Here is a 19,737-nt window from a genome sequence, read left to right as displayed (position 1 = left end):
CAGAAACATTGACTAGCTACAAGCAATACAGAAACATTGACTAGCTACAAGCAATACAGAAACATTGACTAGCTACAAGCAATACAGAAACATTGACTAGCTACAAGCAATACAGAAACATTGACTAGCTACAAGCAATACAGAAACATTGACTAGCTACAAGCAATACAGAAACATTGACTAGCTACAAGCAATACAGAAACATTGACTAGCTACAAGCAATACAGAAACAATGACTAGCTACAAGCAATACAGAAACATTGACTAGCTACAAGCAAACAAAAACAACTATACAAAAAGTAATAATAAGTGAGGGACATCGGTTGTAATTGTAATTGTAATTGTAATTGTAATATTTAAACAGGGATTCCACTCAGTGAAAAACACTGATTTTCAGTGGAGCCCTGCGAAACAAGCATACATACATACATACACAAATACATATATACATACATACATAAACATACAACACAAAAGGGTATACAAAGAACAGTACACAAAACTACACAGATACAATCAACTAAATTTATCATGATATAACCGTACAGGGTTGACACCAGTCATCAGGTCCCCAGCTGGGTAGACAAACAGACGGACATGCACATACACATAAATTACACACAACACGACACACACTCACTTACAGGAACGCACAATTCTGGATCACAACAGTTTTCACTTCCTCCACAAATATTGGACGAAGACAATTTATTTGCCACGCCCCAAGGTCTTGAAGGTCACTAGATTGAGCACCAGCTGTCATTGTGTAGGCAAGTGTTACTTGCCTAGCTATACTTCGAGGTGGGACAGCGCCGTAACAATGGATTATTCATATTATGTCAACTTGTTTCATTTTTTGCTGTATCTTGGATCAATTCGCGTAAGTTTAGTCTCCCCACATGTGACAACTTGCAGTCCTGATGTTGTACATTATTCCGAACGAGTGTCTAACCAATCGCAGCTAGATCGCTTCTTAGATAACATCACTTCACAGAAACGAGATTCGGGATGTCGCTATCCGAGGTATATTCAGTTGTCACTTACTGCTAATACTTATCAACTGAATATAACTAAGTTTGTACATGGAGTTGACTTGAAGGAAAACGACACTTTGATGGTGGAAGGAGAAGGAGCATATATAAGCTGTACAGGTGTAGATGGTGTTCATGCATCAAATCTTTATCTATCAATTGCAAGAGCTTCAATGGTTGTATTTGATGGACTAGTGTTTACTGGATGTCTTCGTCCAATATTTGTGGAGGAAGTGAAAACTGTTGTGATCCAGAATTGTGCGTTCCTGTAAGTGAGTGTGTGTCGTGTTGTGTGTAATTTATGTGTATGTGCATGTCCGTCTGTTTGTCTACCCAGCTGGGGACCTGATGACTGGTGTCAACTGGGGAAGCAGCCCACCTAGATGTAACATGAATGAGTGGGTACCTTGTGTTACCAGAGTCATAGTCTTATTGTGCTGTAGGTTCTATAGAGCTAAGGCCAAACTTAGCCCCACCCACTCTCCCTCCTTCTTTAAAGTGGCAGAGCACAATCAAGCATTCACTGTATTACCTATATAAAAGCCTTTCATATGCATTTGTTGTGCAAACAGCATGGGTTGCTATATGACTATCCACCCCAGGCTGTTATTTTGAAACTATGTTTGTCCAAGGAGTGCTTGTGTAAAAGACTTACTGTATTTACTCAATTTGTGCCATACCCTCGAATAGTACTGCAGTGAGTGTGGTGCTATTCGAAGGTCTTTATCCTTGTTTCTGAAAATAATTTTTAATTGTACCACATCCTCGAATAATACCGCACTATACTTTCATAATTACTCTTTACTAGTGCTCTCATACCTTTAGTATTAATCTCCATCTCAATTTAAGGAAGGCATTTCCTGGTCAAACTTAAACAGCTGTGACGGAGCTGTCACATAATTGAAATTCCAGATATTAGTTAGTAAATTGATCACATATGTAGCATAAGGCGGGACATGGTTGTGCTACAAAGACTCGAGTGAAAGAAAGGTTTGTATAGAAGAAGTATGTAGCAACGTTTTGTGATTGTTTTATAAAACTATATTGTAGAATAGCTATAGTAGTGGCTGGTTTAAATTTTAGTAGCGTACCCTCGAATAATACTACCGTGCGGCACTATTCGAAGGATTTTATCCTTATTTTTGGGCAAAAAAAAAATAGTACTCCTGGGGCACAAATCGAGGGTGTTTATAAAAAAAGAGGAAGGTGTAGGGATGAATTAAGCCACGTAACGGACCATTGAATCATTCAGGAATCAAAACTGGCTATAATGAAAGAAAATTTACAGTATATAGGCCTTTATTGAACACCATGGAGCTGCGGAACCGCATACAGCCATCCATATATGCTGGCCAGAGCTCTATTAGGGCCCAGACTGCTCGTATAGTTCATCACTGTGCTTAGGAAAAGTAGCAACCACCAAAAGAAGACCACTCAAGTCTAGCTAATTTTGATTATAAACTTTGATTGTTCATGTAACTTGTGTTCTTGGTGAACAAGTTGATATTGTGCTACTTCTAAAACCAGGCGCCATGCAGCTAGCTAACTTATCTGGAATTAACCATAGATAGTATATGCTACTATGAATTAACCAACTATGTATTGCTATTTTATAATAAGGTAGTTTTGGGTTGTGCAATAATATTATTAGCTAATTCTCATATTTCGTAATTCATGAAATTTTCGTAATTTAAATTACGTTGCTATGCACTGCTAAGGAAGTGCTTGTTAAACAAACCGCTTTTACCAACATATTATGCACAGACGTATCTTCTAAACTGTTTTATAGTTGACTATCATATTTTTTCCCACAAATTCTCTTGACAAAGCCTCAAGGCTGCTCTTCATTTTCGTTCGCATACATAAGGGATACGCCCCCTTTCAACTCGAAGCGATAGGCTATTCCTGGTAGTGTACAAGGCCTGCGCCAATGTTTTTTCAGTTGTTAAACGCCTGAAAACCTCAAAGGAAGGTAGTTTACAAGGTCTGAGGAAAGTCACCACACCCATATTTCAGTCCACCAAAAAGAAACCACCTTATAGCAAAGTTCACCTGTGCAGAAGTTTAATACATTCGCTATTACTTCTTATGTAAAAGCTGCTTTTACCATTATTTAACGATTTTGCTCACGTGAGTACGTACAGACAAACAAAGTAGATAAGTACACACACTCACACACACACTTTTACGAAAGACCATTGCTATTGCCACCAGTGAACCAAAAAAAAACTTAGACAAAAAAGGTACTGTAAAGGGAAAAAAAAATTGGATTAAAGTGGATCCCCGACCCCCAGACCCTCCCCACTCTTGAGTCACGGGCCCTACCATTGAGCCACCGCTGCCAGCTACTGGCTTCCTTTGTTTTCTACAATATAAATGCAACTAGTAGCAAACCACAAAGGCGTACTATATTAAAGAAGAAGGAACCATAGCTGAACCCGACCCTAACCCTAATGTTAACACTACTTTTCGCATCCCCTAAAGTCGAATGCTCGTGGCACTACTAGACGCGTGCCCTAAAGTTGAATGTTCGTGGCACTACTAGACGCGTGCCTTAAAGTCGAATGCTCGGGGCATACCACATCAGTGTCAATAGCTGATAGGTGGTTCTTACATCCACTGGTATACCGCTGGACAAAGACATTCCGTTTACAAAAACAATTTCAGTAAACCAGGCGTGCACCGAAGGTCGGCTGTGGGCAAGCGCCTGGTTTAAAAATCAAATCTGCTGTCATGGATGATAAAACTTGTAAGACCCAGTCACATATTATGGTCAAGAATGTTTGTCATTATTGGCCAGGGAAGCATCCTTGTCCAGGCTTACAATCCATTTTGTGTTAATTACCGCTAAACAAGAGGGAAATTTCCTGTTAGAACTATGCCGACAAGATTGGCAAGCAAAGAGTTCAGAGTTTAGGTTCTCATCTAGTGCCTGCCAATTAAGCCTTTTATCACTTCAGACCTGTCAATGGGAAGGCCCCCTTGTGATTTCTACATCTGTGGTAGCCCTGCATACACTAGGGGGGCAAAAAATTGTAAATTTAAACAAGTAGAATTGAGATCGAAGTTGTGATTCTGAAAAAAACTGCATAAACAAGAAGTAATAGGGATGGTGATTTACAATACTGTTTAATACATCAATACAAGCCAAGCAGCTTGATTTGTGTACATTGAATTTAAGATTCCTATTTCGGCTTTTTATTTGAACAGTTGAAATAAGAATCTTAAATTCAATGTACACAAATCAAGCTGCTTGGCTTATATTGATGTATTAAGCAGTATTGTGAATCACCATCTCTATTACTTCTTGTTTATGCAGTTTTTTTTTTCAGAATCACAGCTTCGATCCCTATTCTACTTGTTTACATTTACAATTTTTTGCTCCCCTAGTTTCTGAAATTTTTTCGTGTCCATGCACATGGACAACATAATTTTATGGCTGGTGTGCACTGCATGTAGTAATATAGTACTGCAGTAATATAGTATATGAAGGCTTGCTTCATGATGCTCAAGCATCTGTTTACTAGCTACAGGTAGAGTATGTACTCATGATCAGTCTTAAGGAATAGCTATAGACTCTGAAAAGGCATGATCATGCACAGGCTGTATTCACCCAACGTGTTAAATGCTTTGATTCACAACAATAAAGGCATTGGAATTTTATAGCTGGAAAACCCTACCAATCTGTAAAAAGTAGCTATCTGTAGCTATTATTTAGTGTTCTCTTGTGCAGATCCTTAAGGCAACTGCTCTCAGTCTTTCGATCATGTACGAAGGAGACACGCCCTCTTTTTAGTTCTGTTTTTTTTAATGGAAATTTTCAATGTAATTTTACCATTTAATTGATTGACTATTCATGATGTGTTTAGTGTTTGTCATTAGTGGGAAATAATCACAATAATCGTGATATTTGTTCATGACAATAATCGTATAACAAACTATTAATATTACCCATTACTATAATAGCACCTACTGTATACTTTTAACACAAAATTTATTTACCAATTTACTTAAAGTCTCCTACTGTGATGGCATGATTTTGACTGAGTTTATCAAAACCAACCACATGGACACAAGAGCTAATACTGAGATTGTACCAGCATAAAGTTGCTGCACTATCAGGCTAACAATTTTCACATCAAACTCTCCTTCAACTTGTCAGGTTTGCTTTTGGTAGACTGTTTTCTGGAGGCCTGTATAACCACGCCAGATTCTGTGAATACCAGTGAAGTGCTGTAGATGGTTCAAACACTCTGGACAGACAAACAGAGTGTGATGTATGCCTGGTTTGTGAGATTTCAGCCTATTTCCTGCCTCAGAAGGGCTGTTTTGTGGTCTAGTTCCTTCAGTTACCATCCTTGTCTATTTTGTAGTCTTTTATTTCTTGCCCACCCCCCACCCTCTACCCCTCATTAAGGACTTGTGATAAAGCAACACTGATGAGAAAACTTACCTAAAATGGCAGAAAGGATTAATTTGGCCACCAATTGCTCTTAGAGTTATATGAATTTCTCCATGTCTGGTGAAAAATCCGTATGCGTAGCTGCTAAGGCTGGTGAGTAACAATGTTTATTAAAATATGTTTTCTGTAAATCAACAATGCACCTATACCAGTGATTTTCCAAAATCCAGTCACAATTTTTGATGCTTTTGCTGGTCTATTATGCTCAAACCCAGCACTATTTGTGTAAGTCTACTTGTTGGTAAGTGTATATGATCTCTTGTTTGTGTCTGTATAAGTTGTGAATTTGTTTATGTGTTGTCAGAGGATCCTTTATAAAGATTATACCATAAAGTGGAAAATTTTGGCAGGAGAAAATTTGACGAGTTTGCATGGAATCGCCAAAATTTACTAGCCATTTTTCTAATTACTGAAAGTATAGTAGACGCTGTTCTTCATCAGTGAGTGAATATTGTTACAGCAGTGAGTGGTTAGTTTCCACAAGTATCCCATTGAATACATGGTTTATCAGTGAGTGAATATTGTTACAGCAGTGAGTGGTTAGTTTCCACAAGTATCCCATTGAATACATGGTTTATCAGTGAGTGAATATTGTTACAGCAGTGAGTGGTTAGTTTCCACAAGTATCCCATTGAATACATGGTTTATCAGTGAGTGAATATTGTTACAGCAGTGAGTGGTTAGTTTCCACAAGTATCCCATTGAATACATGGTTTATCAGTGAGTGAATATTGTTACAGCAGTGAGTGGTTAGTTTCCACAAGTATCCCAATGAATACATGGTTTATCAGTGAGTGAATATTGTTACAGCAGTGAGTGGTTAGTTTCCACAAGTATCCCATTGAATACATGGTTTATCAGTGAATGAATATTGTTACAACAGTGAGTGGTTAGTTTCCACAAGTATCCCATTGAATACATGGTTTATCAGTGAGTGAATATTGTTACAGCAGTGAGTGGTTAGTTTTCCACAAGTATCCCATTGAATACATGGTTTTAGACTGATTGCTCAGGAAGATGAGCAATTCAGCTGTCCATGCACTTGCTTTGCCACACACGTTCCAGTCATGATTACTAACTTAGCAAGCTAGTACATTTTGTTTTTATTATAGCTAACTATTTGCATAAGAAGAGCATGTCAATTTGAATGAGAGGCATTGAACTGTAGTACGTCATCTTTAGACATTGCAAAGCTTCGTCGACAACTCTGTCTGATTAAAGTTGCGTGGGCAAAGTACCGTATAGCCAAAATGTTTCAAGGGGCAAAATTTTCAAGATTGAGCAATGTTGCTAAAAAAATTTGGAATTGCAAACACTCCCAAAATGTATTATCATAAACCACGATAGTGGGTTCATAATAGGGATTGCCCATGTTTTTTGCAAAAATCCTAATAGAACGCATACCTAAAAACCACCTTGAAAAGTATCCTTCAACTCAAAACAACCCTCTGGTGGTTCTTTGCAATGAGTATAGGTCCACTAGTAAGTATCAAGTGAAAAGGAAACAGTATGAAATATGCCCATTTGTGCGTATTATTATTCTTATTATTCGTAATATTATTTTCACAGGCATAGTGAAGTTTACAAGGAGAATCCTGGGATAAAAAGTAACAAGGCTTGCTGAATGAATCATTGTGCGTGCCCATGACCTATTGTTGATTTTGTTTCCGAATTGAAACAGCCCAAACCGGGCTGTTTCTTCTTGCCAAAACTTTACATCTGAGAAGCCATACAAGATCACACTCAAAGTTAAGTGTTTTGATGTGCACTACTTGTGGCTAATAGAATCTGTCTTTATTAAACTCAGTATAGACCAGGAAGCTTAATCTGGGCTGATGACTTTGTTGCAAGGTGGTTTTTTTCACTCCGTGATTATTGTACGTGGGCGGGTTATCCAGATTAAAGATTAAATACTCTAATAGAGCAGTCATGTAAATACTCTATTAATGCAGTCAAGTGTATAACAACAATCCTTGCACTGAATTTGACAGCTATTAAAGGCACCAGTAATGTAAATTGTAGCTCATCTTGGGAGACTCTCAGTCTGTATGCACATTGCAATTTGATCAGTTTCATGTTTGTACTGAAATGTTGACAATGCAGAATGCAAAATTACACTATTTTCCACAGTCTTCATTATCAATCAAAGAAATCCATGTTAATTTGTTCACATGTCAATATTGTGAGAAGTTATTGCTGAGGAGATGATATGTTCCAACAACTTGCAGCAAATACTAGTCAATGATATAGGTCTATAGTTCGATGGACTAGTACACGGACCTTTCTTGTATACTGGTGTTACATATGCTCTCTTCCAGTCTGAAGGGATGTATAATGCAGTCAAGTGTATAACAACAATCCTTGTACTGAATTTGACAGCTATTAAAGGCACCAGTAATGTAAATTGTAGTGAGTCAAAATAGGTGGTTTACATTACCACCCCAGCGATCCCTTCTTGTTTTGTCACTTTTTTCAGCGATCCCTATTCCCGCTTTAAATTTCCAATTTTTTATTCATCTAGTAGACTATATGGAGGTCTAAATATATCAAGGATAAAATTTTCGCTGGTAACTTCCAAGCTGCAAAATCAGCAAAAAATTTCCCCCACGAAATATTTAGGCTATACGGTAATGTGACACATTCCCCAAATATATCATTCCCCAAAATATTATTCACTGATTTTTATCAATGATCAATTCGCCAAAATTTTCTGCTATACGGTAGTTTATGCAAATATGTATTGGATGAAATCCAACCCACACGTATACACGTGTAACTTCGCATGAAATGCACAAGCACTGGAATTTGTTAGTTGTAGTAGCAGTGGTCTACATTTACATAAGAAGTTATATCATGAAGTATGCTGTAGTACAGATGTACAGTATGCAGGTTAGGTATAAGAGACTTATTACATGACTGAGTCTGCTTCGGGAATCAACTACACCCCATCACACAAAAGAATATCTTCATTCTGTAACTTGAATGGAGGCCATAGTATAAATGCATAATAAGTTATGAATCATTAACCTTATAAAAAGTGGCAAACTTTAGTTTTCCACATGTCTTATTTTTGTATGCTCAGTCACATGGAGTAGGGAAACTATTTATACAAGAGAAATAAACTGTGATTGTTCAGCTGGTGCTACATTATGTTGTCTGTTTAAAAAAAAAGAAATTAGAAAATGGTATGCATAATATGCTTTGATCTTTGGAGGATAACGAGGTATTTAAAATCCACTAAGAGACCTGCTAGCAGGTTCTTAAAATGGTTAGAAACCTGCTAGCAGAAAAGACCTCAAGCATCACAAATCTCACTTTTGATCATTGATTTGCAATGCTCCCTCCAAGATAGCCTGCAGTGGGTGACCAGTCACCCAGGCCAACATGTGGATAACCACTCCATTCATTTTATAGGCAAACCTAAAAGAATTTGATTATGGGAGATACAATCTAGCATTGTACATACATTTTCATGATGAATGGAGAAGTCCAAAAATATCGCAGAAAATTCTGTTAAGTGCCCATCTGTTTCTAGAGTGTTTTATGGCTGTTTTCGTCATTTATTAAATTATGGATGGACTTCACCAAGACCTAACTAGGTAAGCTTCCTTGTAGAACGTTATTTTTCGCCACGTGTAATGTGGGTGTGGTCCATATTAGATACTGTGCCTGTTCTTCGTGCTACTGTAGCACCACTGAAGGCACAACTTGTGATAACTCATTCCCATCGTATAAATCCACACAAGCTGCTTCTTTGACACACATGTTCTTTACACTGCTGTGACGCCATAGGCACTGGCTACCGCTAACCCGGCTCAACATTATCGATCGCTGCCATTCCTCAGTTGTGCTAGATACAATTAGTATAACTTGCGAAAGGAAGCGGTGCAAGCTTCGACTTTTCAACAAAAACATGTTCAGTCTTCCGTGATTATTTTAACATTGCACAACGATTTCAGTACAACATATAACCCAGTCCCACAATGACTCCACCTATATGCCCATATATATAATGCATACATTTTCTAAGTCGGACAGAGACCACGCCCTCGGATCTTTGTGTATTTTAAAAACCTTGCTTTGCTCGAATTTTAAAATCCACAAAGATCCTCCTGCTAGATCTCTAACCTACACTAAAAGTTATAATGCTGGTATGTTCATTGTTGCTGCTAATATTGTAGCTGTACCTAGTATGTATTATGTACACTTCACAGGAATATGAAAAATGGAGCAGTAAATATTTACAACTCACCAAATGTGCTAGTGAGGAATTGTACATTTTACAACAACACTTCTGATGGTAGTGAAATTAGAACATTGCAGACAAGTAGTGGAGGTCTCTCTATATCATACAATTCTGTAACAGCAACTAGTGTTAACATTACTGTAACTAATTGTGGGTTTATTAATAATGTGGCTGCATCTGTTAATGATTTACAGTCGACTTTTGCTCAAAGTCTTTTTGTTGGTAAAGGTGGAGGCTTAGCAATTGTTGTGAATACTTCCAGTGTGTCGCATTGTATAGTAAGCAACTCAAAATTTATTAACAATACAGCAAGTATTTTTGGTGGAGCACTGTACTGTGTAACTGTTAAAGCATATGATGACCAAACATTCCTGTTTGAAAACATCACATTTGAAGGAAATACAGCTACACAAGCAGGAGCAATTGGTTATGGACTAGTCCCTAATAGAAACAAAGAAGCACTATACAGTGTAGTTGTGTGTAGCTGTACATTTATAAATAACATTGCTGGAACTGCTGGTGCTACACACATTACATTATATGGAGGATTAACTAACAATTCTGTGACATTCAAGCAGTGCACATTCACCAACAATTCAGCTACAAATTTTGCTGGCACTGTAGACATAGTGTTTCACAACTTCTATGCAGATAGGAGCAGTTTTTTTCCTATAGCGTTTGTTAACTGGTGAGTTATGCACGTGAATGTATAAATAAGTAATGTTTGATGAGGGTGTACTTATTGACCATGTACAGTCAATCAAATTGAATGAAAGATTAGTTTGTGAGATTGATTTGCTAGAACACCGACTCATAAGCAGTGCATGTACGTATAAGTCAGTGTTGATCCTGGTTTGTAAACCTTCCCAATTTTTTTTGTGACCTGCATTCAAACACATGGCACAGTGATATTCAATCATTGACTACTTTGATAACTGGCAACCTTTTGACACTGACCAAGCAACTCAAGCATCAAACACACTAGCTATAGCTGTATGAAGGTACGTTTTTGGTGAGTTTGAGGCAAGCCACCTTCATATAACTAGTGTGTTTGATGCTTGAGTTGCATGGTCATTGTCAATGACTTGGTGGCTCTTGGTGAATTCAAAGTGAGCTAGGTTTGGAGGAGTGAGGTGGCCATCTTGGAAAAACTGAGCCAACCCTAGCTTGCCTTGAACTCACCAAAAATCTTACCTCATGCAGGCAGTTAAAGACATCATTGTGCTTGACAGGCAAACGTCAGTGTTAGGGGAAGGGTCAGGTTCAGTCTTGGTTTCTTATTCACCAGCCTTCTTAAATAATTATATATATCATCTTTTCGACTCACTTTTATATGGTAGAAAAGAATGCAAGTCAGTAGCTGGCACTGGTAGTTGAATAGTTTACATGGTGGTCTAGAGCATAGGTATATAGTGGCCAAGGGTTGGTGATTTACTGTAGTCCAAATTTTTTTTCATTTTTTCCACATTCTTTTTACTGGTTGGTGTCAATATAATTTTGGCGGTGATTATTGATACTAGCTATCGATGTCAATAAATTACTGCTCCTAACAATAAGTAAAGTTTCTTTGTACATGTTATCTATTGCCCAAACAGCAAAGCTGTAAAAAGGGAGTGGACTTGAAAATATATCAATTTTGTCATAGCTAAATGTATTTATTTTGGATAATGTGGATACGATCAATGTATTAAAATATTGAATTGTCCTGGTATACAGCTTGTTTGACAGTAATTTTGGTGCAGAAGCTGCAGCTATCAACATTGCTTATTACAATGCAAGATTTGATAATGTTACATTTAGAAACAACATCGGAACTACAGTTCAAGTAAGTGTTATAGTTGTCCATATCTAAACAGTGTAGCTGTGAATGTAGTGTTCAGTCTATTAATAACATGAGAAATTAAAAGTGGTAATTAAGAAATTGCTACAACGATGTCAATGCAATTTTGATTGTAACAACCTCATATCATGATTGGTATTAACATCATTTTAACCATTTACTGTCCATTATTGACCGGATTTGCGAAAAGGTACCTTTTTTCACTCACAAAATTTGACCTATTTTTTGAAATTTGAAACTTCATAACGTTTTGATCATGGCATATAATTGCTTGAAATGTTCGGTGAATGTAGCTACAGTATCTGGCTACACTTTGATACTAAGAGAAAGTTAATCAGTATAAGGATTCAAGTGTTATATCATTTTGTTTGCTGGCATGTCAAATGTGTGGAAAAGGTACCTTTTCGCAAATCTGGTCACATTATTTTTAAACCTGGCTATTCAAGAAGACCAAATCCTTTATTCACAGCTTGGCTGTTATGGTATGGATGTCACTTATATTGCAGGTCCCACTAGCCTGCCTGCACAGCTACAGTGTATGTAGTATATTAAGAGGAATAGCATGCTATGCAACTGAGGTCGTCTTGATCCTCACATTTCTTCTTTTTGCGGTGAAAGTTTATCACTGATCTAAATGGTACATGTACTTTTCTCGGTATATTGTTGCTGTGCTATGAAGTTAAGAGTGTGGAGTCACTGGAGTGATAGGTAGCAGTGAAAGTTGATGGAAGGCAGCACAGTCTGTGAATGCACTTGTTTACCAGTGGACTTCCCCACGCATTAAGCCTATTATGCATAATTTAAATGCCATGCTACATTTCTATGTAGCAATGTCTCCACAGGCTCATGCAAATAAACTCAGTAAAAAAATAGAAAGAGATACACTAGACTGACTAGAGGAAGGTTTGGCTTTAGTTTGCAACTTGCTTAAGGACTGGACGCTTTTTTCTGCTTGAGTTCTGCAGTAATGCCACATTCATGTTGTATTGGTCATAACAGTATTCCCATTACAGCATGCCTAGTCAGATACACTTCTTAATACACAAGTTACATTTTTAGCATATTACATGTATGTAGTCACTATTTAAATTTATATCTTTTGCTTAAGATGATTGCTGGAAGGGTTCATGTTGAAGGAAGTATTATATATGATGGAAACAATGCCATAACAGATGCTAGTAAAGGCATTGTTAGTGAGGGTGGTGCATTGCATCTCCGCTCCTTCAGTCAAATTCAACTTCATAATGGAACACACGTTAAATTTATTAACAACACTGGCAGGTAACATACATGTATGTGATGTTGCATTGAGTTATGTAAAGATTATTTTAATGTAGAGTTGGTGCATCTGTTGTAGTAGATGCTGACCATTCAACTGCTCCAAGTGTTTTCAGAAACACTCTCAATTTATGCTTTTTGCAATACTCAGATCCATCTGTACCTTTTGATTCTTTAAACCCTGACCAGGTGTGTATACCACAAATTATTATCATTTATGTGTAGTATGTATCAACATAGGTTTCCATTAACTTCATGGGCAATACAGCTGTTGTTGGAGGTAATGTATACACAAAAGTAGAATTCTGTCCATGGCTCCCACCTCTGTATAACCGTAATAGTACTAATGTACTGGGATTGTCGTTTATCACATCTGACAGTTATAAAATGAACAGTTCACCATTGTTAACCCCTACTGACACAATAGAACTACTGAATGAGTCTGTAAGTTACCACAGTTACCCATGGGTGATTTTTCACATGTACTAATTGTAGGTAAGTGCTTATCCTGGTGAAAGTTTAGAGCTGTTGATGATACTGAAGGATGAACTAAGTCAAACTACTTTGGGTATAGTAACTTTTGAAAGCAACACGAAAAAAAGTCCCAATTCCAATGACGCTGTATGCAATATTATATAATAACAATGTGATGCATGCTATATTTTGTATTACTATAGGTTTCTTACATCTTAATCAACCCTACAGCTAGGGTGCTCTTACCAAGAAATTTGAAGTTTAATATCACTTACAGTTTGGGATCAATAGATGATGCTTCCAAGGTCAACATGACATTTCCCATCAAAGTTGATGTATTTCACTCACCTGTGAGTTTACAGTATTCACTTGTATAATATTACCTTGCAATAGTGCAAAATGTTTCTTATTGCTGCAATGGACACTATACCCACACAACAGTACATCATACATACAGCCATGAACTCACAAGACTTGTCCACCATATACATCCACTGGCATGCAGAAGACATCTTTGGATGCTAATAACCTGGAAATACAGCAATTATTATTATTATTATTATTATTATTAGTTAAATAGGGCAAACAGCCAAGGCTGATTAGGCCCTAGAAGATACTAATAAATACATTACAAATATTCAATTATGGCTTCTGAAAACTTTGTTAAATTGTCCATTTCTATCAGTAGTGTTGGCAGTGCATTCCATTCTCTGATCGTCTTCGGGAAAATGCTTGTCATATATGCAGTGGTACTTATGGATGGTGTCATCAGGTGGAACGGGTGATGTTGTCTAGTACGTATGTGTGGTGGTGAAGTGATAGTGGTCAGGTAGAGATAAGCCAATCATGTCGTGCATTGTTTGGTAAAAGATGTTTAGTCTTTGTTGCTTCCTTCTACAGTATTTGCTAATGGCCACCAATTAAGCTGTTTCAACATAGTACTACTGTGATAGTTATAGTCAGAAATGACCCACCTTGCAGCACGCCTCTGGAGTTTTTCTAAAAGTGATATTTATACATTGTAATATGGGTCCCAAACAACACGTGCATATTCCATTAATGGTCAAACTAGTAAGAAGTATGCAGATGCCTTGATATCATTAACTTTGAACATTTAGTAAGGTGGCGTTTGGGAAAGTTAAACATCCTTGTAGCCTTACTCGCAACATTAGTAACATGGGTAGACCACGAAAGGTGATCATCTAACATTACTCCAAGGTACATATGTGACCTAATTTTAGAAAACTGCCGATCTACTCACAATAGTACTTTTGTAATAAAACACATTTAAAAACAATGGGTAAAAAATGTAGGCTCCAGAAAAAAAGTTTATGCAAGTTTTTATCACCTTGCTGGTCGGTGAATTGACACTCCAGTGGATAAATCCTGGGCATTGTCGTCTCCTCTGTTCATAGGGAGTTCAAAAATCCTTCCATACACAGGTGAGTTTCTGAATTACAAACATTTGTTTACGTTGTGATGACAAAAGAATATACGATGATCTTTCTTCAATGAATTTGCCTTCCTTCTGGATCACAGAAGGATACCTTTGGGATACCTTGGTGGATTCACAAATTCGGGGTGAATACAATGAGCAAAGACTCATTTCCATACTCCGTTGTATCAGTAAGTTATGATAGTTTATGTAAGCACCTGTAAATTATTTTCTCGATGTTTTCTATAATTATTGATTTATTTGCTCATCTGGCTGTCTACTGCTGTATTTCCCACACTGCTTGACTTGTGGAACTGAAACTTAGCCAGTCCATTCCTCAGACCCTGTAGACGACAAAGAACCGATAAAACGAATTTTGATAAATGTGCATATATCAACTGTTTTCTCACATAATGTTGATGGGTTACAGATAAATGGACCCTTAGGTAGAGTAATTTACAGTTATGACATTTAGTGACCTTGAACATCTCATATGGTACATTTATCAAGGTTAAACCTCATCTGCCAGACCAATGCCCAGTGGGTTAAAGTGTCCACATCCCTTTGAAATGACACAGTGTCCTGCTCTGTTTTAATGACTCAATAAAATAGGCAGTCATTGGCAAAAAGTTTTAACTGAGACGAAATATTTTCAACAAGATAGTTGTTAATGATATGAGACGATCATTTGCAGAAAGATCCTAGCCACCTTTTTTGTATACTGGAGTTACATTAACTACCAGCCAATCTGCAGGAATATTACAGTATTCAATGATTGCATAATTGCATAAAAATAACTTTCTCAAGATAATTGCAAGTTCACTGGCACAGTGTTTAGGAGTAATAGGGTGGATTCCATCAGGGCCTGATGACTTGTTTGTGTCAAGATTTTGCAGAAGTGCTTGAATCCCAGCTTCAGAGAATTGTATGGGCTGCATCAAGTTGTAATTTTCAGTGCCAATCTCAAGTACGTTAAACAGATCTTCAGTGAAAACAGATTGAAATTGGGTGTTAAGTGCTGTAGCTCTATGCTTTGCTCTGGTGACTGTATGACCATTCACTGTAAGGGATGGCATGGAGGATGTACTTTTTCTTCATTGTTTTTATTTATTTCCAGAACTGACGTAGATGTCCAGAAAATGTTGTGTCCAGGATTCTATAATGGTACTGTTCATACGCTACCTTAAGCATCTTGTTTATTTTGTTACAATCATTGCTCCAGCCTTCTTCAGTATTGTGTTGTTTGGCATGGTCAAATAATTTCTTATGATTTTTCATAGCTCGCTTAATGTCACGAGTCAACCATGGCAGGTCTTTTCACGACTAAAGCTTATTTTTAGGAACACGGTTGGATACACTAACAGTCAGAGTCTCTTTTAGGGAATGCCACTTGCTGTCTACAGAATTACACTCTGGATTTCTACTCACGAATGACTGAAAATACACATATCTTGCTTTACACCATCTAGATTCCCTTAAGATATAAGTACACTGAGTGGGCCACTGAGTCTTGTGGAAGACTTGATTCTATGCTGATATCAAAACGAACAACTTCATCCATCCATCCGACTCCACTAATGTAAATTGGGCTCATCTTAGGAAGCATTAACTTAGCCCACACAGCTTCAGCATCCAAAAGAAGTGAGGGTTGTTCAATAACTGGCAGAGTTTTACGAAAGCAAAGAAATACACAACCACCACCACCAAGAGAACGGTCTTTACAAATGACTGTATAACCTGAAGGAAATATTTCATATCTGGAGTTTAGGTGAGATTTACATCCAATCAAGACACACGGTAGTGTGTCGTGCGGCCCAAGAAGCCGGCGCGCAACACCCGTGAGTATATTGACAGGAAGAAAGAAAACGCAATTTTCGCACCACCGTAGCTCTGTGCTACCGTGATGAAACAAGACAATTTTTGTTGTGGACACTCCCTCCACCTTCAGGATACCATATTCCAAATTTGAGCGAAATCGCTTCAAGCGTTCCCGAGATATGCGACTTCAAAAATTGGCTTAGTTTCTTCGTTTTTTTTTTCCTTCTAATTTTTCTTCCTCTTTTCGCACACTTACAAAAACTGCTATAAAACGCGAACGCCATATCCGATTGCCTTGAACTTTGGCACACAGAAGGGGGTACAATGGCGCATCTCGGTACCAACTTTGGCAGGAATACGATAAACAGGCAAAGAGTTATGAGAGATTATTCACGAAAAATAACACCAATATGTTGTCACGCCTACAGGGTAAACCGCGTATGGGAAGAAGCTGAAACTCGGTGGGTGAATAGGTTAACTATGGAACCTCAAACCTTTTGTAGTTTGAAAGAAATCGAGCTAAAAACCAGGAAGATACAACGAAAAAACCAACAGTGTGTAACAACTACGCAATCGAGATTAGCTAATAAAAAACGACTGCTTGCCACGCCTACCAGATAAACCGCTTGGGGTAATGCTTTGAAAATCGTTGTATAGATGGAGTAATCATCTTAGAAAGGCTCTTCAATGGTGTAGAAGAATCAGACGTAAAGCCACGGAGTTATAACATGAAATCCAACTTGGTGTAGCAAGTGCGAGATCGAGATACTCTAATAGAGCAGTCATCCTAATAGAGCAGTCACCCTGAAGAGAATTCAAGAGATCAGCTAGAAACAAGTAACCTGTATAGAGATCAGCTACAAAGAAACCACCATGTAGAGAGTTCAGCTACAAACGAATCACCCTGTAGAGAGATCAGCTAGAAGAAGTTACCTTGTAGAGAGTTCAGCTACAAAGAAACCATCATGTAGAGAGTTCAGCTACAAACAAATCTCCCTGTAGAGAGATCAGCTACAAACAAATCACCGTGTAGAAAGATCAGCTAGAAGAAGTCACCTTGTAGAGAGTTCAGCTACAAAGAAACCACCATGTAGAGAGGTCAGCTGCAAAGAAATCACCCTGTAGAAAATTCAGCCACAAACAAATTGCCCTGTAGAAAGATCAGTTAGAAGAAGTTACCTTGTAGATAGTTCAGCTACAAAGAAACCATTCTGTAAAGAGCTCAGTTGCGAACAAATCACCTGTACAGAATTCAGCTACATGCAAGCAAATTGCCCTGTAGAGAGATGCAGCTAGAAGAAGTTACCTTGTAGATAGTTCAGCTACAAACAAATCACCCTGTAGAGAGATCAGCTAACCGTAACAACATAGTATAAGGCACCACACACTGATCAAACAAACATGATAACAAGATTCTGCCATTTCGTTGATTTGGATGAAAGCTGGGCAACTGAGGATGTCAATGGGCTGTAGTTACATGCAGTAAACTATGAAAACTTACCATACATAATTAAACCATAAACCGTTTAGTTTACATAATGTTACTGTTAAGTAAATTTCTAAGCAATGCTATGGCTCATGAGCAACAAAATGTTATTCAATCTGATGACGCTATTCAATTAGGTGACACCTTAGTTTTTGTAAGTTAAGTAATAATTTGTTGTTCCATAGAGCAATGAGCTTAGCAGTTTTTGTGCCTCATGTAGCACAACAGCAGTAGCAGCAGCAATGTCATATTACTTTAAATAGCGAAAGTACATAAGCATGCCACACTAACACACTTACAGCAGCAAACACATATTATTTATTGCAGCACAAACACACATTACTTAGCAGCAAACACATTACTGATTGCAGCAGTGAACACATATTGCTACTAAGCAGCAAACACCCATTACTTACTGCAGCGGCAAACACACATTAATACTGGCAAGTAGCAGACACATTACTACTAGCAGTAGCACACACATTACATAGCAGTAGCACACAGAGTTCTCATTAGCAGCGAATAACATTACTACTAGCAGTAGCACAAACACACATTACTTATTGCAGCAGCAAGAACATTACTTATCACAGCAGCGAACACATATTACTACTAGCAGTAGCACACAGCAAACACATTACCGATCACAGCAGCAAACACACACTACTACTAGCAGTAGCGCACATATCACATAGCAGTAGCGCACACTATACTTATTGCAGCAGCTGACACATCACTTATTGCAGCAGCAGACACATCACTTATTGCAGCAGCAGACACATTACTTATTTATTATTTATTATTATTAGCACTTTACAGTGACCAGCACTGAAGGTCTGACAGCAACATGTGCTGCAGCCTTAGGATTACCTAACCTAATTCAGGACTTAGGACTTAATGACTTGACCTACTGACTGATAAGGTGTAACAGAGAAGGGGCCAAAGTAAGGAAAAAAATCCCTCCAACCCCAAGTTGTAGCAGTGAACACACATTACTACTAGCAGTAGCAAACACACATCACTTAACCCTTAAACTCGCATAATCCAGAAAACTGGATTTGATAAGAAACGAATTGAAAACGCACAATACTTTTGCCAATCTACATAGGTGGTAACAAACAAACATATCTCATGAAGCGTTTATCTGATTGCTTCGATAAACAGATTTTATTAATTGGCAAAGAGTAAGCTATCTGCCAGTATATAAACTTTCAACATACAAATGAGGAACTCACCCACTACGATGCGCTGAGTCATTTTCAGTCCTTCCACGTTCGTATCGCCACTGTGCTTGTCCAAACGTGACATTATCACGTGATACCTATATATCAATTGAATCGCCATCACGTGAGGAGTAAAATGACATCAAGCAAAAGTTGATATGACAAAGTATGGCCAAGATATGGCCCTTTGTACATCATTATGTGTGGAAGGAAGACGGAGGGATAGTTCTTGTACTCTTTCAAAGTGAAGCGAGTATCTCTGGGTTGGATGAACGTGACGAAGTATGGGACCATTTAAACCAAACTTTAATAGTGAGTAAGATGGTCTATGTCATTTTTAGATAGCTTTAAGTTTTTTGTGTTATAGAGTTTAGTTTTACAAGGCATGCATGCAATCCAGTTTACTGGATTATGCGTTTTCAGTGCTTGCGTTTTATAAAACAG

At 37.8% G+C, this 19,737-nt stretch overlaps 1 protein-coding gene across 2 annotated transcripts in view; it reads left to right on the top strand.

Annotated features, from left to right (window-relative positions):
• The first annotated feature begins 728 nt into the window (after positions 1 to 728).
• The window catches only part of LOC136258670 (uncharacterized), a 39,569-nt gene continuing 20,560 nt past the window's right edge, over positions 729 to 19,737 (top strand). The window contains exons 1-9 of one of the 2 annotated variants that reach the window (XM_066052013.1): positions 729 to 880; positions 962 to 1,299; positions 9,708 to 10,427; positions 11,456 to 11,564; positions 12,688 to 12,860; positions 12,917 to 13,046; positions 13,098 to 13,301; positions 13,353 to 13,478; positions 13,535 to 13,681. In XM_066052013.1, the coding sequence (XP_065908085.1) occupies positions 821 to 880; positions 962 to 1,299; positions 9,708 to 10,427; positions 11,456 to 11,564; positions 12,688 to 12,860; positions 12,917 to 13,046; positions 13,098 to 13,301; positions 13,353 to 13,478; positions 13,535 to 13,681 (2,007 nt within the window). In that variant the 5' untranslated portion in view covers positions 729 to 820. Of the gene's footprint in view, positions 1,300 to 9,707; positions 10,428 to 11,455; positions 11,565 to 12,687; positions 12,861 to 12,916; positions 13,047 to 13,097; positions 13,302 to 13,352; positions 13,479 to 13,534; positions 13,682 to 19,737 lie in introns of both variants that reach the window. The other variant, XM_066052012.1, reaches the window with a different exon arrangement.

The sequence above is a fragment of the Dysidea avara genome, chromosome 6 (genome assembly GCF_963678975.1).
Source record: "Dysidea avara chromosome 6, odDysAvar1.4, whole genome shotgun sequence".
NCBI lineage: Eukaryota > Metazoa > Porifera > Demospongiae > Dictyoceratida > Dysideidae > Dysidea > Dysidea avara.
The sequence above is the reverse complement of the archived record's forward strand: the minus strand, read 5'-3'. Positions and strand labels throughout refer to the sequence as shown.